The sequence below is a fragment of the Chelonia mydas genome, chromosome 19 (genome assembly GCF_015237465.2).
Source record: "Chelonia mydas isolate rCheMyd1 chromosome 19, rCheMyd1.pri.v2, whole genome shotgun sequence".
Lineage (NCBI taxonomy): Eukaryota > Metazoa > Chordata > Testudines > Cheloniidae > Chelonia > Chelonia mydas.
The window spans coordinates 3,625,555-3,647,398 of NC_051259.2; the positions used below are offsets into that span (position 1 = coordinate 3,625,555).

A 21,844-nucleotide genomic window follows, 5' to 3' on the forward strand; every position below is an offset into this window, starting at 1 on the left:
GCCCGGCGCACGTTTAATTTCCAGCCCTAACACAATTCTGGGACAGGCGCAGTGGGGTGGATTTGAATATTGCGCTGCAGGGCGCGCTGCTCCGCATTAGAATAATTGAATCCGGAATCCCGAGTTCATTTGAAACTTTCCAGAGACGCGCCCGGGCTGAGCCCCGGGAGGGAGCGGGAGCAGCCGTGTCAGGAACCGAACTAAAGGCGAATAGCCCACTCTCGGGTTTCTTGCTGGCTCGAATCGTGTGTCAGGTAGATCCGCGCTCCGCGGAGGCAAGGGACCCTCCCGCCTGGGATGGGCCGGTGCCTTCGGGCAGCGGGAATCGACCGCGTCTGGACCCAGGCGAGGGCGGAATTAGTTTGACAAAACTTTCATTCCATTCTTTGGGGGAGGGGGCGTGAGGGTGTGTTGGGGTATGTCAGGGGGGTGGGGGTGTGTTGGGGTATGTCGGGGGGGGGTGTAAGGGGAGAACTCAATTCTAAGATGCTACCAGCGCATCATGTAAACCCAACCCAGTCCCTAGAAAGAGGTGTGAGATCCTTCCCGTGTGGACATGCCTGCAGCAGGGTGGATGGGGCGCACCCAGCCGCTTTCTTGACCAAATCCTTCCCCTTCTCCTGCTGTCTTCTATTTGTTCGCTTGTTAGCACCGTCTTCACTTTCCCTTCTGCCTTACAGAGCCCAGCCTGCGCCCGAGACGAGGAGGATGAGGCAGAGGAAGGCTTTACTGGCAGACAGTTGGAGGTCCAGGGCTCTCCCTCCTCCAGCTCGGTGTCAACCTTCCCCCCTGCTCTGCTGAACGGTTTGGGAGCCGAGCAACCTCTTCCCCACACCCCACACTAAAGATTCTTTTTATTTCCCTTCCCTCCAAGCCACCCTAGGCCTGTGGTTAGAGCCCTGGCCCCGGACACCTGGGTTCTATTCCCAGCTCTGTCACTGACCTTGGGCAAGCTACCTCCCTGCTCTGTGCCTCAGTTTCCTCTCCCACCCTTTGTCTTTTTAGATGGTCAGTGCTTCAGACTGTCTCCTGGTCTGTGTTTGGTCAGCACCCGGCACAATGAGGCTTTGATCTCCTTTGGTCTGACTGTAATATGCATAATAAACAGCAACAAAGTCTTTGCTAGGACCAGACTGTCCACTGTTGTGCAGAAGTTTCCATTCCTGGCAGGGTGTAATTTGTGCACGAGCAGAGAAGAAACACTTTAGCCTAAACTGTAATACACTGTGATGTGTGAGAGACATTAACAAACAGAATCCCACATTACATTTAATTTAATTCCACTCTTCCTGCCCGGAGCTACAGCTCCCTTCATTTTCATTTTCCCTCTGAATTCCCACAACTCAGTCCTCTTTGATTTCCAGGTTTAATTAACAATGCTCATTAAGTGAATTTTTATTCCTTTCTTTTAATATTACTCTGCCACCTGTCTTTAGGAGGCAAAGGCTGATCATTTATTCTAATTTATTCCTATTAAAGATGGCATTTAAGGGAGGGAGGAAGGATATGCAGCCGTGAAAAGGGCTGATCTCTGCAGATGCTCTTCAATTCCTCTCCCCGCCCTCCTTCCAAAAATTCTTTTCAAGGATGCTGCCCCTGAAAGTTCTTTGGGGCTGTATTTATTTTCCACCAGATCCGTTTCATTTGCTAAGAAAAATTGGATTGGCCATGCTGTATTTTGCAGTCATGTTCCAGTTCATTCTTAAAGCCCCTTGCCAGTCTAGTCCTTCTAATGTTGATTCTTTATTCATCTGAAAGAGGCGCAACTGTGCAAAATGCTGGTGGTAAACACAGCTAACTCGCTTGCCCACAGGATCGCAGCACAATGGGGGAGGCTGGGATCTAAGCTGGGAGCATCAGAGAGGAAGCTGTGATTCCACTGGGAAAAAACAAAACAAAACAAAACAAAAAAGCAGAAAGGTACCACATTGTTACCAAATAGTCCTGGTGAACTTGTTTTGTGACAAATCTCTTTGGGCACCTGGGAGAATGAGTCGCAGCAGAGCGGCTCTCAGCTCTCCTCTGCATGGAGGTGTAGGAGGGTAGGAATTGCCAGGATGGATGAGACCCAGGGACCATCCAGCACAGGATCCTGTCTCTGCCACTGGCCAGCACCAGCTGCTTCAGAGGAAGGTGCAATACATTTTGAAAGTGTGAGTGTATGTTGGTACTTTGGGGCTTGTGTGTTTGTGAGACTGGGTGTGTCTGCCTCAGTGTAGGAACCCACCACCCATTGTCTCCCACTGCAGGGCCCAGCTCTCTAAGATGAGGGGTTCTTCCTCTCCCCAACCCCCTTTTGCTGGGTATTCAACTCTCCCTCACTTGTTCTCACCTCATAACCAGGGCCCAAGCCAGCCCCCAATGAAGCCAAGAGGAATTTTGCCATTGACTTCAATAGGGCTCAGATGAGGCCCTTGGTTCCTTGCTGCAGTGATCAGGGTCAGTCTAGGAGTTTGCTTTATCACAAGCACCTACAAGTTCCAGTCATGGACCAGGACCCCGCTGCGCTAGGTGCTGTACAAACAGAACAAAACGACAGTCCCTGCCCGAACCAGCTTACAATCTAAGTAGGAGATACAGCCAGATGGGGAGTTCCAGAAAACAACGAGACAGCATTGTCTAACTAGACAAGGCAGATGCAAGATGAAGGGACAGGACACATAATTTCATTCATACCTTTCTTCCAGGTTAGGACTGCCAAAGCAGGAACATGCAGAGTTACCTCTTCCTCATCTGCTGTGCCTAGGTGAGCAGCTCACCTGGCTTCGCTTATGCTTTTCTCCCTGTGCAACCTCCCTCTGGCTGGAGTGTCCCTATCACTGGAATTGCAAGCTGCACATTCCATTCCCTTCCATCCTACTGCACTGTCCAGGCACTTCCATTGCTGAACTGGAGTTTCACCACATCCCAGGTCACTACGAGCAGGTTAGACAGAACTAACCCAACGGGCAAGACTTGTAAGATTTCCCATCTGCCCATCAGTACTGCAGATTTATTTAGAGCATTTCCCAACAGCTATTGAAGTGCATCATTTAAACTGAACCTTAGAAACAGTTTGCTGCCCCACAGGCAACAGCCAGATTTCAAAATGTTGCTGGAGATTATTATTTATTACTCATATTATTGTGGAGTCCAGAAACCCCATTCTGCTGAGCGCTGCACAAACACACATCGAAACACAGGCCTCGCCCCAACGAGATTACAATTGAATATGCTTAATTTTATAACTGGTTCAGACTGCCAAAAGCAATAGGACAGTATCATTTACAATGTCTGTGTACTCTAACTGTGGGTGTGTACATTTCAGTTACACAACAAAGAGTCACATGTGTGCCACAAAGAGCACACACACACACAGAGAACCAACCTGTAGTCATTTTTCCATTGGAAAATTTCCCTATAAGCAAAGGGTTCACTATTAAAGAAAACAGCAATGTGCACGATGTGATACATTGAACCAGTTGGGACTTTGATCCTACCAGTTCCAAATTCACTGTACAAATGGATTCACGGATACATGAGTACAAACTGTGTCACCCTCTGCTCAGACCACCATTTACCAAGGGTGAAATCCTGGCTCCACTGAAGTCAACTGGAAACTTGTTCACTTGTGAATACTGACATCCAAATTAGCAATCCCTGAAAAACTGGTCACATAGTGGAGATGGCAGAAGTTTATCCCCAGCCAGGTCTGTTTACCCCTTGATCATGTATCACCATTGATAGAGCCCCATGCATGTGTGTGGTGCTTTGTGCAGTCTCTGCTATGGGGCCTTTGCAGCCTAAGTTTAGACATATCACCAGTGAAAATAACTGGCTGAAATGTGGTGTTAGGGGCACATAAATAAGACTATCTGGTCACTTGGCTTTTCCTCCAAAACAATGAGCTGATTCAGCCCCACATTGATTCTCTGCCATTAGGAATCCTGTCCCAGCTCTCATCAAATACTTGGGCGAGTCATGGACTGTTCCCATCATTCACAGTGTCCATTTAAAAGAAATATAGAGAACAAACAAAGCTACATAATGACAAAGTTCATATGGGGCTTGAGAGGGCTGAAAAGAGTTCAGATGAGAGGTACTTACTTAACCTGAGAGCTACCCCTAGAGGTGAGCTGGAATCGGTGCAACTTCTGGCACCACGTCGCCTAGCAAGACTAACCAACTTCATCACATTTTGCAGCAAGCCATTTGAACAAATGCCCTGGATGATTTCTGAGGCAGTGCTGCCGCCAAATAGCAACCTTATGAAATATTTAGTTTAATCACCAGTGCTTTTAGGGTGAGACGATGTGATATGAGTAAGCACTGTCGGATAACATATGTTTCTGCAGAACTGGCGCTGCACCTTAAGCTATAAACATAAAACAAAACAAAATATGCATCAGCTCACTCGAGACCTTACCCATCCCACCTACACGGTCGTGGGGTAAGTCTGCTCACTCCTGCAGAGCCTGCACTGGTGTCAAGTACACGTTGTGAGATAAATGCACAACTCTGTGCGTGTGTTATCAGCAATAACACCAATGCCCGCGCCTGCCATTCCGGGACCTCAAAGCACTTGGCCGGCATGAACGAGTTAGGACTCAGACCACCACTAGGCAGCAGGTGCTATCTTTCCCATTTTACAGATGGAGAAAGTGATGCACAGAAAGTGCCATGACTTGCCTAAGGGCAGTCACCGAATCACCAGTAGACGCTGCTGTAGACCCTAGTTGGCAGCATGGTCTTTCGAAGATGGGGGTCCTAGCCCTGGCTCAGATACTGGCCTGCCGCGTGGCCTTTGGCAAGTCACATAATTTTTATGTGACTCCTTTCTTTGTCTGTCTGGTCTATTTAGACTGTGAGCGCTTTGGGGCGGGGACCGGCTCTCCTTCTGTGGCTGTGATGGGGTCTTTAGAGTGCTCCAATCACACCAAGATTCCTGACTCCACCCCCTGTGCTCTAACCACTAGCAAACACTCCCTTTGCATCATCAGAGCACACTGGGCTCAGGAAGAAAAGAGCGGCCTTTAAAGGTGTATTGCATCCAAGCCCGTGTTTTAGAAAGCCAGATCCTTGGCGGAGGCTGTACTAGCATTTCCCATGCAGTCCAGTTGCTTATGCAATGTGTTTGCCCTGTGAAATGAGTCACTGTCAGGCATTTAGCCCCATCTCCCTCTAACCCCCAAATGACTAGCTGGCAGCTCATGGAAAGCCAGGGGGGTATATTCACTCTTACGCATATGTGAAGAAACATGTAACTGTTAAGCAAACTGGGGATGGCCAATGGCTCAAGCTACCACCCACTTCTGCCCAGCAATGGACATTCATTCCCACATCCTGCCAGAGCACGAGTGTGCCTTCCCTGAGCTGCAGAGTACAGGAATCAGGAGTTTAGGGGACTACTTCTACTCTAACTGGACTGACAGTTCCCCAAAGCCATTGCCCTTGGATGGAGCAGTTAAAGGGCTGGTCTGAATGGAGACTGTGGCTCTTAAGTATTTTTCCAGGTGGCACAAGCATCCATATCATAGACATCACCATTGCCATTAGCTACTGCCCTGGTTGGCATGAAAGGTCAAGGACCAAATGGGTCACAGGGACTGGATTCCCTCCCCCTCTTAGAAGGGAGTCCCACTAGCACCCAGCTAGGTCTCTGTCCAGGCACTGTGCGTGGGAAGTTTCCAGTCTCTGGGGTCATCAGGCTGGCATTGCTCATGAGCAGGGAGGTGGAGAATCCTAGTGCTGGGCCAAGGGGTCTAGTCTGCTGTGGGTGCAGGCACGTATCTCCTATTGACGATATCCTCTGCTAATGGGCGATCCAGGCCTTGTGACCAGAGGTGGAATCTGGAGCAGGAGCCACTTTTATTAAATCATTTGGCAGGTTTTGATGATCTGAAATGCATTTTAAAATATTCCAATTCCTTTTGCCTGTCCCCTTGTTTGCTGAGGGCCAAGCTTTCTTGGGAGGATGGGGAGCTGCCCCCAATCAGCAGAAAGGGTGCTGACAGGCCCATGCTAACACAGTGAAGTACAGCCTTTAACCGTGGCAGGTTCATCCACTTGCTTGGCTTGGATGATCATTCTTGGTGCCGCTTGCTTTTCTTTTGACTTGCATTCGGTTCAGGCTAGGGAGCTCAGAAAGATACGCCTCTGAACGGCAGGTGACTCCAGACAGCAGACGCCATTGCTCTGATTTATGAAAGCAAATGCCTTACATAAGACTGGGAGTTTGAAAAAAAAACAAAAACCCATCCAACTAAGGCCTTCGTCCAAGGAAGTTCCTCTCTCCTGGTCCTGTGCCCCAGGAAGCTGACAGTGCCCCTTCACCAGGGGTTTTCAGGGCACAGCCACCCTGAAGGGTTTGTTCTCTCCTCTTTGAGAAGTGGCAAACACTAGCTTTAAAAGCTCTTAGGGTGACCCCTGGTGGTCATGCCTCAGAGTAGCTGGCTGGCTCCTGAACAGAGAGCTCATCTTCTCCAGTGAATTTTCTTTGGATAAAATTGGTTTTAACTGGTCCATCTAGGCTGGAGGTTTTTTATCCCTAGACTGATATGGTTATATCAGGTTAAGCAGAAGCCTGGGCTAGTCTAACAGTAACAGCATAGAACCGAGCACCAGGAGAGCTGTGCTGTACTCCTGGCTCTTCCATAGCCTTACCTTGCCTTGCCTCTGTGCGCCTTAGTTTCCCCTTCTGTAAAATAGACACAATACATTCCTCACCTCAGAGGGAAGCCCTGAGGCTAAATTCACTGACATCTATAAAGTTCTTTGAAATCTGTACCCAGGGAGAGCGACACGAGGATAAAGGACTTGTTGGTCCAAGAGCCCCTCCCTGAGCATGTATAGAAAAGATTCCATCATCACAGATATTTAGGTGGAGCCAAACAAATAGCACAGTCTCCTGCCTGTGAGTAGCACTGAGGTTTTATAGGGAAAGCCTACATGATGGCACAGGGTGCAATAAAGGTTTTATTGGCAGGAGTTTGGGACAACATTAGTCACGAGCCGTGAGCTGTGAATTATGCAAGTCACCTCACAGGGTGTCTATAAACCCTTTGTCCTGCCTCACAGCAGCAGGGATTTGGTTTGTGTCACATTAGAGAGAAAAGTTATGGGGATTTTTGAGTTTTAAAAAACTTTTGTCGTTCCTAGTTTTCATCTCCTTCTGCCCCAAAGGTCAAATCACCTCAGTAACATGTACAGGTCCTGGAGATACAGAAACATGAGGACGCACATTTAAACAGACTTCTCAATGTGGGAAGCTATTTTAGGTGGACTGAATGTTTTTGAGGGTGAGGTCTGTTATTGAGCTTTGCTAGTTACAAATAACACACACCCCTAGGAAGCCCCATTTTCCATAAGGCTAGAGCAGGTGGTTTTATCATATCAGCCTTTAAAAGTCACTGGTCCCGCACTGAACAGGGAGTGCTTGTGGGGGGGAAGTTTCAATATTTGGTGGGGCAGGAAACTTTTCTGGGGTATCAGAAGTGCAGTTACCTGAAATAGGACCAGGATGGCAAAAGCAGCACTTGCAGAGGTGGATCAGAGCGCACGAGACAGCAAAACAAATAGAACTTATCTCATGGCTGCAGAAATATCGTACAAGCATTTGTCCCATGAATATCATTATCACGTGGGTGACATAAAACCCACACACACACACGCCTTCCACCTCTTAATTCAACCTTGAGTAAATCTGATCTAATTTTATCAAACAGCCAGGAACCAAATCATTTGAACTAACAGTCACACCACTCCCACGCTTCACCTTGATGGCTTTGAACAGCATTGTTGGATCAGTCAGTTACTACCAGGCCTTTCATTACTCAGGGGCCAATATACTGCATGAGGCAGAAGGAAGATACCCAGGGAGCTTCATGTTAGTGAAAACCCCACCTGCGCACTGGGCTATTCATGCTGTTGTTAGCAGTCTTGTCGCTATGAAGTTGTGCTCTGCACCCTAGTGGATAAATAGAGCAGCTGCTTATTTCAATGACGACCCGAGGAATAGGTGAAACTAAGAGAGACTCACAGTACTATCTGTTACACACAGCAGAAAATGAAATGTGCAGTAATAGAGATTATTTATTAGTTCAGAGAAGCAGCTACGCTCAGCTGTGGATATACGGCTAGATTGTGTCATGGGTTTCTGGGGATAAATGGAGCTTAAGGCCAGAAGACCATTCCAATCATCTCGTCTGGCCACCCACAGAACACAGGTCAGAGAATTTCACCTGGTGATTCCTGCATCCAGCCCACAGCTTCTGGCTGAGCTAGAGTGCGTCTTTTAGAAAGTCATCCAGCTCTCGATTTAAAGATGCCACATGATGGAGAACCCACCATATGCCCTAGATAAGTTGTTCCAATGACTAATTATCCTCAGGGTTTAAAAAATGCTCCTTTTACAGGCCCCAATGCAGTAAGAAGCTCTGTGTGGCATAGGAGTCCATCAGCGTAATGGCCCTTGCAGGATTGGGCCCATACTTGGTTAGGTGGCCTGGTGCGGTCATCAGAGCCTTGGAAATGTTTGGGGTAAATGGTAGGCGATCTTTGGGGCCCCCTAGCCTTACTCGCCTTTGGAGCTCTGCAGTCCTCTTTCTGAGCTGCTGCTTGAATCGCAAGCATGGTGACTTTAGAATATCCAGCAAAGCGAGTACAAAGGAGAAAGGACGAGAGACGCTCACGCACTTTCACAGAATTAAATCTCATTAAGAAAGGGATTTGCAAACTGAAGCAACACACAAATTCTTCTATTGCAACTGGGCTTTTATTAAAACACTTTATTTAACATTTGAAATGCCAACAGAAGGAGAGAAGGTCAAGGTTTTCCTTGGTTCTTTTGGAAATGGCAAAGCCCATCCCGCACATGGGAACACAGGATTTATAGGCTGCATTCAAGAGCCCAGGGAGAGACAAATAAAAATCCTTTGGTCAAGATGAGAAAATATAAAATCAACATCCTGGGCAGTTTAAATCCCAGGATTCCATCTACACATGGCCTGGGGGTGCTCTCCAGTGCAGTGCCTGGTTTAACGGGGAGATAAACTTCCATTCTTATGACAATGAAAGAGACCTGCCAACAACGACAGACCAAAATTAACTGCAGCTTTGACCCTTTTGAAACAAAAGCTCAGCTGCACCCTGTACAATCACGCTGCTTGATCGGAGAGCGTGCAGTCATTTCACCTCCAGTTCACTAGCTGCCAGGGCAAGGCAGGCTCAGGTCACAAGGGAACTTGTGGCCATCTTGGATCAAGGCCCTAGTGGCATTTTGCTCACACTGCATCATGGAACCACCAGACCATTTGACACAGGGTTGTCCTTGTTGCTCAGCTGAGACCGCAGGACTAGAATAGCAGGGGGTGCTGCAGATCAGGACCGAGATCCATTCATAAAGCTGGTGGGGACTTCATTTTAGGGATGAGGTGCATTGGTAGGGGAGCCCCAGACTCGCAGAGCAGGGGAGGGCTGCAGTTCAGGACGGAGGTCTGTTAAGAGAGCTGTGTGAGAGCCCAGATTTGACCAGCAGGGGGTGCTGCTGGTCACCGGGGACGTAAAGCCGTGGGGTGGCCCACGACTGGAAAGCTGTAGGCCTGCATTGGCATGTGCTTGCAGAGCAAGCTTGCTCAGTGCCTGGCTCAGGCTTGAGAGAAGCGAGTGCCTCTGCTTTCGTTAGCCTTATACACAAACCTCCTTGGAAACCACCCCCAGAACACGGAATCCAGGAAGAGTTGGTCACCGGGCCACTTTCCCAGCAACGCCAGAGCCTCATTAGTCCTGAAGAGAATGCATTTCGAAGGGGCACCCTCACGCCGGCCCTCTCCCCCGTTGGGACCCAACTCCCCTCACCCGAATCTGTGAATGCAGAGAGCCAAACGCAGCCAAGCAGCAATTATTCTGAACAGCAGGTGCCAGGCAGAGCAAACCCTGCTCCTCCGGGCCCTGCTGAGCTCTGACTGCACCTCTCTAATTTTACGAGGTGTTTGGCTACTTAAACGCCTCGTGCCCACGTCCTGGAAGTAAACGGTTGAAAGGTGTGTGAGGAGCTAGGAAAACCTCTCTCAAATGCCTGGCTTTATTCCCCCCACCCCCGCAGCACGCGGCTGTGGGAGGAGGCGTCCTTCACCGCTCACAAAGGCACTGTTCTAAAGCTGCCAGGCCATAACGGTTGGCCAGCTCCTTGCCCTGCTGTAAGACGATCACCTCTCTGCATTGCTGGCTGGCTCTGGCCAGCTCCAGCAAGACACCCTGCAATGCCGTCAGGAGCTCAAAGTCCACCAAGACCGGGGTAGCTTGACCCAATAACCGCAAGAGGTCGTCTAGCCAATGTGACCGGAGGACCATTTGGGGCAGCCAGGGAAAGAGCGGCACGCAGCTGGCAAAGGCCTGCATCCCCAGGAACCACAGCTCACTGAGGTCTGCCCAGGCTGCCTCATAGGCTGGTGACACAGCCATGGCCAAGCACTGGCTGGCGGGATCCACCCGGGCAACGTGGGCCTGAGAAAGGAAGCAGATAGCGGCTTCAAAGAAGTCCTTGGCTGATGGCATCCCCTGGAGAGCTGAAAGAAATGGGAAATGAATTAATTCACTGGGCTGGCCTTGGCACGCTCCCAGGAGTCAGCTTGCTGCAGGGCTTTCTTCAGGAGGTGCAGAATAGATGATACGGGAGTTCCTTAATCCACGTCTTTCCAGCCCCCCACAAGCGTACCACATGCTCTTGCTCCACAAGGTTTTGGTTTGTTCACTAAACACACCTTTCCAGTAACAGGGCTCCTGACCCCAAACTGGGCAGGTCACCCCTGCTGTGCAATCTCCCCCGGTCCCAGTCCCGTCCCATTGACAACAAAAGTGCTCAGCTACGTCGCCAGGATCACTTCTTACCTGGAGAAACGTCAAGGATCCTGGCCATCATCAAGCCCAGCGTGGTAACATTGGCTGCTAGAACAAGGCGATCCCTCTGGGGAAGCAGAGCGGGGAGAGACTTCAGCAGCGCATCCATCAGGGAAGAAAAGCATCTGTCTTGCCTAGAGAAAACCAATGTGTGCTGAGTGGAGCTGGAAGCACCCAGAGGTGCCAGGCTTAATCCCGTGGCAGGGAAGCAACACTGTCACAGTGGGAAAGTCCCAATCCTAAACCCTGGAGTCCTGGGCAAACTGGATGCACATTTTACAGCAAAGCTGGAGTGAGCGAGTGGCTGTAATCAGGACCCCAGAGCATGGTGACAACTCTAGTTCTTTCTCTCGGTGATGTCCCAAATGATCACACTCCTGTTACAGAAGGCAATTTCTCTCCATCCTGGCACCACAAACTGCACCTGGGACCCGAAGTGCGATCAGAGCTCTTTCTGCCTCAGCAACGCCCTGATCATTCTGTCGGTGATGTGTAAGGAAGAACTGACTCTGGCTTGGTCCCAGTGGCTGGGTCTGGTCTACAGGGGTAACACGAAACCACGCCTGTTTGTCTCAGCAGAGGTGCCGGACCTGATTCAGACATGCAGGGATTAGAAACCTGAGTAATGAGGCACCCTTCTAAAAAATCCCTTTGGGACCAGATCTGCACTTTGAGGACCCAACTCCTTGCGCAGAAGGGCTGGATTCAGTTTTCTCTAATGCAGCTCAAAGCACTGGGCAGTGTCACTCTAGAGCAGCCTAAGGGAAATCCTAGCTCTGCCAACATGCCTCCAGTCTGCCCTGAGAGTGTCTAGGCTGAGAGGGAAGTTCAGTGCCATGGCACATGCAGTTCTGGCCTCTCTTCTGAGCCTGCCAGTGGGGAGCCAATTAGTGACATGCTGGGAACTAGCCTGAAACCCAACGAACTCCTCTCTCCTACCACCTTCTTTATTCTTACTGAAGATCTTAAAACAAGTGCCTTCCTGCAGTTCCGGGTTTGTTACCTGACCAAGTCTGGGGCGGTCACCACAAGGTTAAGGAAAACTCCACAGGTGGTTTGCAAACTGATATCTATGCTGTCTGGAGGAGCAGAGGTCTGGGGGTCAGAGGCCAACAACTCCCACTGGTGCAGGAAATATTGACACAGCAATGCTGGAGCCCCCTCTGAGATAAGGATTTCCCGAGGTCGGTCCTCTGCCGTCAAATGGCACAAGCCAGGTAGCAGAAATCTGCAGAGGGGATGGGATGGGAAATACAGTAAAGGAGATGCGGTTAGCTGGTTGCAGGCTGACATTTCAATCCGTTAAAAACAAAATGAGTGCATGGGAGAATGGAACATAGGAATTGTCAGACTGGATCAACCCACAGGCTATCTAGTCCACTGTCCTGTCTCCAACAGGATGCTTCAGAATAACAGGCAAGAAACCTCAGAGCAGGCAGATGTGAAGAAATCTGCTCCCAGGAAGGTCTCACCCTAACTCCTAATAGCTGACATCTGATGCAGGAGGTTCTGTAACCCTTCCAGAACTCTTTGCTGCACTAACTGTTGCAACTTTGGCTAGTCGCATTATCGCCATAATCAACCCCTCCCGGAATCTTCCTCTTGAGCAGCGAACGAGAAATCCGTATTACCGCCGAACGACAATCAAGCTGTGAAACACAAGGCTAGAAGCCTGGTGTGTGCACTGCACTGCCAGCCAGGAGACCAAGGTTCAGTTCCCTGTCCTGGCTCCTAGCAATCGCAGACTGGCTGCAAATACTGTCGAGTTTACAGCGTTGTGCCAGAACACAGCAGAAGGTCCCCATCCCTGTGTGCTGGGTGAGCTCCAAGTGCTAGGATCACACCAGCAGAATTATTCAGCTCAGAAAGAAAAGGTGCTTTGAGGCTACAGTGGCATGATCTGTACAAACCCTGTGATCGAAAGACTGGGGTTAACAAGAGTGAAAAATACAAAATCAGATCGGCCCCCTATGCTGCAAACACAGGGACACTTGAAATGAATGGCTGGTAAGTTTAGAACAAAAGGAATGCTACTTCCCACTGAATGCAGTCAACCCGGGGAACTCTATGTTGCAGGAGGGGACGAAATCAAATATTGTGGAAGGACTCCTAAAAACATATGAATAATGAACTACTGCAGTTCTGCTAAGACAAGAAGTGCCAGCTCTCATGTTCCAAGACATTGGCTGTTGCCATGAGGCTCAAGAACGGATTTCTCCAGCCACCTCATGCAGAGTTGCTCAAGTACGTAGATGTATTATGGGTTTTTTCCTTCCTCTGAGATATAAGCTGTGGACTGCTATTGGAAGCAGGATACAGACTTGATGGCCCCACAGTCTGATGTGATCTATGTTTCTGTGCCAAGATGTCGGAGCAGCATAATTGTGTCTATCCTGTGCTTGAGATACTCACCTTAGAGCATCTCTGGGCCACACGGAGCCCTGAGGGCTGCCTGGTCCAGACAGCTCCGCCGCATGCTGGGATGCGCTCCTGGCTTTGTCCCCCTCTTGGAAAAGTGCCTTTGCATAATGAATGAGGAAAGGCAGGAGGTCGCAGATTTCCTGCTTGAGGGAGGAGGTCTCTTCAGCCAGCCAGGCACCGAGGATTCGAACAGAGGCAAATATGAAAGGATCCTTCAGCTTCTGCTCTCCCACCTGCCCAGGGAACAAACCAGGCATGAGATGACGCAGCAGAGGAGAGCTCTGGGAGCAGAGGCTTTTTCCCATTTCAGCCTCCCCAGTGAGGTGAGGCCAAAGGCAGGAAACCCTGGATGGCCCCTCCCCTCGGTGCTGAGCAGTTCGTAAAGGACAGAAAAGCTGGGCTCTGCACCTCACTCCAGTGAGGTAAACTGATAAACACATTTCTGTTGTGACATACTTCCTTTCAGCTTTAAGTCTTGACACTCCCCCGACAGCTAAGTGAACTGGGCCACCTTGCCCTTCAGCTACACGGGGAACGAAAATTACACTGGCCCTAGGTCCAGGACTTGCTGTATTCAGTCCTGGACCAGAGCTGAGTCAGCACGGCTAGACCAATGCACCAGGGACAGGTTTACAACCTCCTGGGGTTTCTGATGCTAGAAAGCACTGATTCCTGATTCTGGCTGGTCTCTAGATAGCAGCTGCCAAATATCTTTTTTCTTTGCAGGGAACACGGTGTCACCAACATGAGGATAATCACAGTGTTCACGATTCTGAATGTCTCATGATCGGTCAGATCTGAAAAAGCTTTGAGAAGACCAGTACAGATGTTTTTGGAATCAGCGAGAACTGTTCCAAGTGTCTGGTGATGGGAACAGGGAGCAGAAAGGAGCACTTGGGGAGGGGAGAGTGTCAGTCTGGGGCTATAGCTTTTAAACGACACGGAAGAAAACAAAAACAGAGAGGCCAAAGCAAACTCTCCCTGATTTCCATGGACGCAGGCATAAGCCTATGTGCATTTGGGATCTCCCAAAACCCAGCAACAAAGAGATCTCCCAGTGACTGCTTGCACAAGGCAGGCATCGCACCAGGGAGGGGGGCTATTTCCAGTCATAGCTTTACCTGTCTCAGGTAGTATATTACAGCCCCAAACGCCTCCTCCATTATCCTCACGAGTTGCATTTTCTGCGCCTCCTTCAGCCGTGGTTTCTCTTCTTTCATGCACTCCAGGATCCCCAGCTCAATAAGGGTGTAACAGCCTGTTACTACCTCCTGCTTCCCATCCACGTCTGCTGGGTCCAGCTCCTCCAGGGACAGACGGACCTCCACACAAGCCAGGTTCACCAGCAGGGCCAGGAACTTGCTCCCGGCCCTCTCCGTTGGGATCCATTCCGAGCCACAGGCCTGTGTGAGGCAGGCAGCAAGCTTCAGTGCAGGGTCACGCTGGGACTGGCTCAGTTTGCTGCTCAGGATGCTAACCAGGCCTCTGTAAAGGTTGCAGAGGCACTCAGAAAGTTGTTGGTCCCGGGTGAGCAGCACCGATGGAGACACAAAGTGAGGCAGAACATCACACAGCTGGAATTTGGTCATGTCTTCAGCCTGGTGGAATTCCTCACTGAGCCTGCTCAGCACAGCCCTAAGGTCAGGGGTGGCTCTCTGCCAGCACTTAGTCTCTGCTGTGGCTAGAAGCCCCATGAGCAGCTCAAGGGCGCGGTCACAGCCGTAACTGCGATTCACATAGGCCTGGCACAGAGCTGACACGGTTCCCTGGGACACCAACTCTTTGGGGCCCCTGGGAGTGCCCATGACTGCGCCCAGACACTGGTAAACATCATCGATCATGGAGCTGGTGGACATATCGTCTGGATCAGATGGAGAAGCCAGGATGTTGTTGAAGGTCGGGATTTTGTTAAGGATCTGTGAATGGCTGGCTAACTCCGGATCAGTGCAAAAACATGCCAGGAGGGTGAGGCCAAGTGCTCGGAACATGTGCTCTGGACAGCCAGCTGGGGACTCCCTGGAAGCAAGAAGCCGGTTTGGGAACGTGAATCCAACTGCATCAAAGATCCGACGACGGGTTCTGGAGTCAACGTCTCCCGCTCTGACTGCTTTGGTCACCTGCCAGACAAACCAAGGATCAGTGAGGAGCACAAACATATGGACAGAGGCCTTGCTAGAGGCTCTTTACAGGGCTGAGTAGTTCAAAAAGAGGCCAGAGGAACTCATTCATTTATACAGCGAAGTGGACCCCCAGCCATCCAGCGGCCCCCAGATCTGCATAGCAGCCTGGGCACCTGGACAAAAGGTACAGCTGTGAACCTCAGAGTGCTCTGCTAACACCAATTAACTCTCACAGCAATCCCATGGAGATGAGTTTTACCCCCATTTTACAAACAGGAAGGCCTAGGCATAGGGATTTGGAGGAAGTTGCCCAAAGTCTCATCGCATGTCAGTGGCAGAACTGGAAACAGAACCCAGGAATCCGTACTTCCCCCCTGCACTAACAATTCTCCCTGCAGGGACATCTAACCGATGGTGGCTGTTCCTCTGTTTGTTTCTGAAGTGGTTGCACTCTATTGTGCCAGCTGAAAATGGATTCTTACCAAGAGCAGGGCTGCAAATTGCTCACTGTCATGTTTTGCATCTCTGAGCACACTCAGGCACCGCTCCAGCGTTGCATTCCTTGTGCTTTCACTGGCCTCGGGAGTAGCTGTTGAATGGGAAGTCATGATGCTAAGTCCACCTGTGAACAAAGAAAGGCAGCATTTACCAAACCAGCAAGCACTGGGATGCGGTGGGGCTGCCAGTTCCAATGGAGAAATCAGGTATGATAGAGAGATGCTCTAACTGAGAAGAAGAGTCAGAGGGGAACGTGACAGGGATGTTTAAGATCACTGAGAACTAATCAGAGCCCCGTCATTACCCTGCCCCATAATCAGAGAACAAAGATTAAATTAATCACAAGAAAATCTAAAAGAAAAGAAAAACATTCCTGCCTATGTGCTCAGCCTGTAGAATTCCCCACTGCAGATGGTCAGCATCTCAAATACAGTGGCTGGATTTTTAAAGGAGCTGGGTTATTTTATGGCTCATAATAAAATCTGTAGTCATGTAAGTTACCATAAGGGTAATCAAACATCAGGCTTCAGGGCATAAACTGATGAATGTAGGAATCAGGAAGGAATCTGCAGCATGGTAAAGTTGGCCAGGTTTTATGGTTGTTGCTTTGTGCATTTATATTTGAAGTATCAAATATTGATCACTGCCGGATCAATGGACTGATTTGGACTACATGGTCTATTCTTATTTAAATGAAGAGAAAAGAAATTATTAAAAACCATTTCAAACTAAGGGATGCCAACTTTTGCTCATTTAGAGCCACATTTATTTCTAGCTTAAACTGTGGGGTCGTGCCTTTCTCAAATGCGTATTCCACACAGGCTGCTGGCAGCTTTCTTTTGTTTGGATAATTACATAGCAGAAAGCTTCCTTAATTATAACTACGTATTTGTGTGGCTGGGCTCAGAATCTGTCATCAGCATTTCCATTACAAACCACAGTTTCAGAGAAGTTTATTACTCCGCTATAAACATTTGTTCCAGGCTCATACATGGTACAGTACGTCCAAACCCACACGTGAAAAAAGTTTTTAAACCAAATTTGGTTTAAAGCGTTGAGGCTATTTTAAAATTACAGAAGCACTAGACAAATAGAAAACAGGAGTGTGGACATTTTGCAGGCGTGCTTCTACTGCTCAACAACAAACTTTGTGTTTTCACAAGGATATTTTGCAGAGTTGGATTCTTTTGGGCATTTCACATCAAAACAGCCACAATATTTGGGGGATGAAATCTGTGACTGTACCCTAGTCACTCTGCATAAAGCTTTTTGAATAGCCATTTGGTATTATGGTGCCACAATATGTAAATACAGCACGTACTAACATGAATGTGTATTTGCATATTACAAATGTGCCGCCTGAGTCATAAAGCTGCCTATCAGACTAAATGAAAGAGTCCTGAAACTACCTATTACAGGAAGCCCGACTAAATTAAAACGTGTGGATGGGGAGAGTGTGCTAGTTTTAGCAGTTACACGTCCAGAGCTCCTTTTCTTTTGGAACAATGCACATCACTTTATAATCTATTATATAGACAAGGATCCCTTCGTCCACCACAGAAATGCAGCCACCTCTGGGATGGTAGGCAGCCAGCGTTTCACAGCACACAGCAATGCTACAGAACTAGTTCATAGTAGTAGCAGAAGACTCCAGACCAAGGGGGTGAGATTGTGAGAGGTCATAAACCAGTTGCCTGTGTTGAAATTAGACCAGCTCTAAGGATCTTAATAAGCACAAGCAGCCCCAGGCCTCCGCTTCGTGGCCTCCCAGAACGGTGGCGCTCCCAGCAGCACAGAGTCCCCAGCCCCATCCAGCACGGACTCAGAGGGGAAGGCAGCGCCTAGTGACACCCCAACCCCACGTCCTGCAGCCCCGGGATCTGCTGCACCCTGCAAGTTTGGGCATCACGACCCACGGCTTTATGCGTCGCCAAGCGGCGGCGTTTCCCAGGGCCCTGTTAATGGGCTTCTGGAAGTCAGTCGTCCTGTTAAGACGGGGGCATGACCCCCCACAAAAAAACTTTAGGGGTGGGTAGAAACAGTGACCAAGCCTGACTGTGTGGTGAGATGGGCTCCTGTCCCTGGGGGTATCCTGCCTGCCCTCCTCCCCCCGAACACATCCCCCTCCGCCCCCGACGTGCCCTTCAAGTCGCCACATACCATGCTCTCCCCCCTCCCCCCCAGCCATTGCCCCCCAGGGAACCCTGGTCGGGCAGCGCCCCCCAGGGAACCCTGGTCGGGCAGCCCCCCCCCCAGGGGATCTGGTCTCAGAGGGGGCTGACACAGAGGCTCCCTCCACCCCCGCAAAGTTCCCCTCATTCACAGCTATGAGAGCCTGAACATGCTGCCCTCACATCAGCCGCCGGCCCTCAGGGTCCTCACCTCACACCCTTCAGCCTCTCCTCCCAGCCAGTCAGCGAGCCCCACGCCCCCGCTCCAGCCAATCGCGTGCTGGATTGTTACACGGCGGGTGATGCCGCCGCCGCCATGCCGGAAATGGGCAACGTCCGGCGGCAGGACTTCCTCGCAGCTCTCCGCAGGCCCGATGATCCCGCGAGGCCCTTCCCGACCCGGGCGGCTCCTGCGGGGCAGACGCGGCCAGGCCCCGCTAGATACACAGAAACCACCGCTCTCTGGCGTAGCCGCCTCTGTTTCCGCTTCCGGGTGCCGGGGGGGGGGAAGGTGAGGTTGTGTTTCCGGGTCAGAGGTGAACGGGTGCCGCCCCCAGCCTGCCGCTGAGTGAAGCCGAGAGAAGGAGCCTCCGAGCCGGCGCACGCCCAGGGCCGGCTCCTCGGGGACCTCCCCTCACTGCGGGGGCAGCCCCGGGCCCCCCCCGCCCATGGAAGCGGGGGAGGAGGCTGCGCGCCCCCCCGGCGAGAGGCGCTGGAGGCCTGAGCCCCCCCTGCCCTGCGGGGAGCGGCGCGGGTGAGGTCGCGGGGGCCGCGGCGGGGGGCGCTCTCGGAGCCCCGCGCGACACCCCCGGGCCCCAGCGAGAGCGCAGCCCCCCGGTCATGTGCCCGTGGTAGGTACCCGCTTGTTAGGCGAGCCGCGTGCTCGGCGCTGCGCAGAGCCAGTGGCCGGGAGTTCCGCAGGCAGCGGCTGCTGGGCTCCCTCCGCTCCGGCACCGCTGCGCCCCCCCTCGGCCGGCACGGGTGGGCTGGGGGCCGTTGGCGCTTGAGCGTGGGGGAAGCCCTGCTGGACCCGGGTTAGCAACCTCCAAGCGGCTCGGGGGCTTCTTGTAATGGGAGCCTTGGCTCCGGAGCCCGAGCCGGGCCTGGGCTGCCTGTGGTGCTCGCCCCGGGTATCTGCTGCCCGTCGTAACGCTGACTTTAAAAAAAAACAAAAACAAACCGTGTTCTTCAAAATAAAACGGTTAAAGGGATGTGCCGGAGATGGACTCTTTCCAGGGAACAGCAATAGCGTCTCTGTCAACTGATCAGCTCCCCCTGACTCTCATTTGACTCCCCGTTTTTTTCCAGGAAATTACTTTCTCCTGTGCAAAGCCAGTCTGGCTTTTGCACTGGGAAGAATAAGGTATGCTATCTAGAGCTGCATGCAGGGGAGAGGGGAAAAGAGCAAACATTTGTTTCCCTTTTCAGTTTGGAGTGGGGCAGGGAAGCAAGTGAGATAATTTCAGGCTTATTTGGAGGAGTGTGCTATTTTATTCAATGTGTGTGTTACTTTATTTTGTACAGCAGCTTTAGGATGTGGTGTTCCTAAATTGTATACGATTGCATAATAGAAGGAAAAAAGAAATCAAGAGACATAGCAATGGGATGAAAACTTTGTCAGATGAAAGTAGACACTGTAGGTATTTTCATTATTAAACTCAGTGTCTGTGTTTACCAGTGTGACTGCCCAGACAAAGCTCACCTTGTAATGTTTTGTAAAGGGTTTTGTTTTATTTTATGCTCCTCTTTCATCTGTTAAGGATAAGTTGCAGTTACAAACTCTCCCTGCAACATAAAATTTTAAATACGTATGCAAGGCAATATAGATGACCTTTTAAAGTATATATTTTGCTTGTAATCGTATATTCAGTAGGTTACTAGGTTGTCTGAGTTGTAAGTTTAAAAAAAAAAAGTCCTGATTACTCAAACGGAATGTCTCATTTCACAGCTGTTAAGATGCTGATCAAACACAGTTTATCGCTGTGTACACCAACAGACTTCTGCATAGCTGGCAGACCAGATTATGATAGGTCTTCATCGATCTAAAGACGTTTTAAGTAAACATTGTCCTGTGATCCATGCAGAAAGCTGTAGCAGCAGACATGGAATTTTTGTTTTTGGGTGTGCTTGTAACACGCAGGAAGTGTTGCAAACTTTTTTAGCTTCCTATTGGTTAAATCCTCCCTTCCAACTCCTTTTCCCATTTGTTACCTTGTGAAATTTTCTTGTTATCATAAACTATGTTGGCATCAACAAGAATTATCTACTGTCCATATTCTTGTCTACTTCTGTTGACCAAAATGCTCTCCCTAATTCTATGGAAATTTCCTTAAGAATAAACTGATACTCAACTCTATAATCATAATGATGATAATACTGCTGAATCTCATCTGAGGAACTTGAAGTGGCTTACAGACATAAACTACGTAAGCGTCACAATGCCCACATTCTGCCTTGTAAGGTTGATATTTGATATTATATTTTGGATCGTTAACTTTTTGTGTCATTCACGTTTCTGAGCAATACATCTGATAGCTCCTTCCACTGACTGGGCTTTGGTAACATATGATGTTATGAAAGGACTTGAGTGACAGATCTCTTCAGAGCTAGTTAATGTTACCTCTGGACTCTTATTCTCAGTCTGAGAATGCAACTAGTCAGGGATTGGAAGGAAAACTGATTAAACTCCAGTTATAACTTGTTTTTTGTTTTTGATGCTGCCCTCAATCTTGGCACAGGTGAGACCTGGAAATTCAAAAAGATTGAACTTCTGGTTTGACCATTAGTGCCATCATCAGTGTCCTTAGAAGCAAAATTGGCTTTTAATTGGTTGTTTTGTCAATGCTGCTGAACCTTTGTCTTCCTTTGTTTCTGGCTGGTACCAGCCAGCACAAATAGCCAAGTGATGACATTTTCTGCTGCCTGCCTAGCAGTTGTGCTGGGCTTATTGGTGTTTGTCTTATCCAAGCAGCGCTGGCTCGTTGTCAGCTGAGTGTTGTAGATTTGAAAGGGAAGTTTCCAGAGTGCGCACACAGAATCAAATGGATTATGATGATGGTATTGGGGATTTTGTTTTTTATGCTTCAAAGATGCAAGTGGTGGTGTCTAAAGAAATTGTGAAGGAAAAACAAATATCCTGACTTACTGCAGTACAAACACAGGAAATGGCGAAGATCTTTTCTGCTACTGTTGGTTTCATTTCAGATCTCTCATAATATTGGTAATTAGTTCTCTGTTGTTGGTCTGAGTCATGATAGATAAGATTGAACACTCCTTTCCCCCCCCCAATTTCTTCAGTCCTTTCACCTTGTCAGCTTCATGAAGAACCACCTATAAATTGTTTGCTGCATGATTTCTCTTTCTTGTGTGTTTATAGAGCCCTGGTTCTGCCTACGAAGGCCATGGAGAAGAGGTTGGAAGCCAAGTTCAGCATTAGCTTCTGGATTTTATCAGGACGTTGCCTGGGAAGTTTTCACCTGTTCTACATGTATGCCTGCCTCTGTGCCCTGTCTTCATCTACAGGTGACTATTCAGTTCTCTCTCTCAGCTATTTCTGTTCCTCAGTCTAGATTTAGCCCCTTGATTCATTTTAAATGTTTGAAGGGTGGGGTGTGTGAAATCTGTTAATTACCAGGCGGACATCCTAGCTAGTGAAATAGCCAAAACAAAAACCAACCCACACGTAAGTACCTGTGAGGAAGGGGGGTTAACCACATGTCTCCATAGCAAAGTATGCCTCTAAGCTGTTAGAAAGGTAGG

At 49.6% G+C, this 21,844-nt stretch overlaps 2 protein-coding genes across 8 annotated transcripts in view; one reads left to right on the forward strand and one right to left on the reverse strand.

The window, feature by feature from the left end:
• Positions 1 to 8,733: 8,733 nt before the first annotated feature.
• NCDN (neurochondrin) lies at positions 8,734 to 18,634 on the reverse strand. 4 transcript variants are annotated; one of them, XM_043532017.1, is made up of 7 exons: positions 18,542 to 18,634; positions 15,899 to 16,038; positions 14,418 to 15,413; positions 13,288 to 13,529; positions 11,879 to 12,103; positions 10,867 to 11,009; positions 8,734 to 10,544 (listed from the first exon to the last, which is right to left on the reverse strand). In XM_043532017.1, exons 2-7 carry the CDS (start codon positions 16,022 to 16,024, stop codon positions 10,108 to 10,110), a joined length of 2,169 nt encoding a protein of 722 aa, XP_043387952.1. In that variant the 5' UTR covers positions 16,025 to 16,038; positions 18,542 to 18,634; the 3' UTR covers positions 8,734 to 10,107. The 4 variants fall into 4 exon arrangements, with proteins under 4 accessions (XP_043387952.1, XP_043387953.1, XP_037737940.1 ...); XM_043532018.1 differs by having other exon boundaries at positions 18,485 to 18,572; XM_037882012.2 differs by lacking the exon at positions 18,542 to 18,634 and adding an exon at positions 18,297 to 18,461.
• KIAA0319L (KIAA0319 like) overlaps positions 18,388 to 21,844 on the forward strand; it is a 54,220-nt gene continuing 50,763 nt past the window's right edge. For 2 of the 4 annotated variants that reach the window (XM_037882008.1, XM_043532015.1), the window contains exons 1-2: positions 18,798 to 18,936; positions 21,462 to 21,607. In XM_037882008.1, the coding sequence (XP_037737936.1) occupies positions 21,487 to 21,607 (121 nt within the window). In that variant the 5' untranslated portion in view covers positions 18,798 to 18,936; positions 21,462 to 21,486. Of the gene's footprint in view, positions 18,597 to 18,797; positions 18,937 to 19,427; positions 19,449 to 21,461; positions 21,608 to 21,844 lie in introns of those variants that run through there. The other 2 variants (XM_043532012.1, XM_043532014.1) reach the window with 2 other exon arrangements.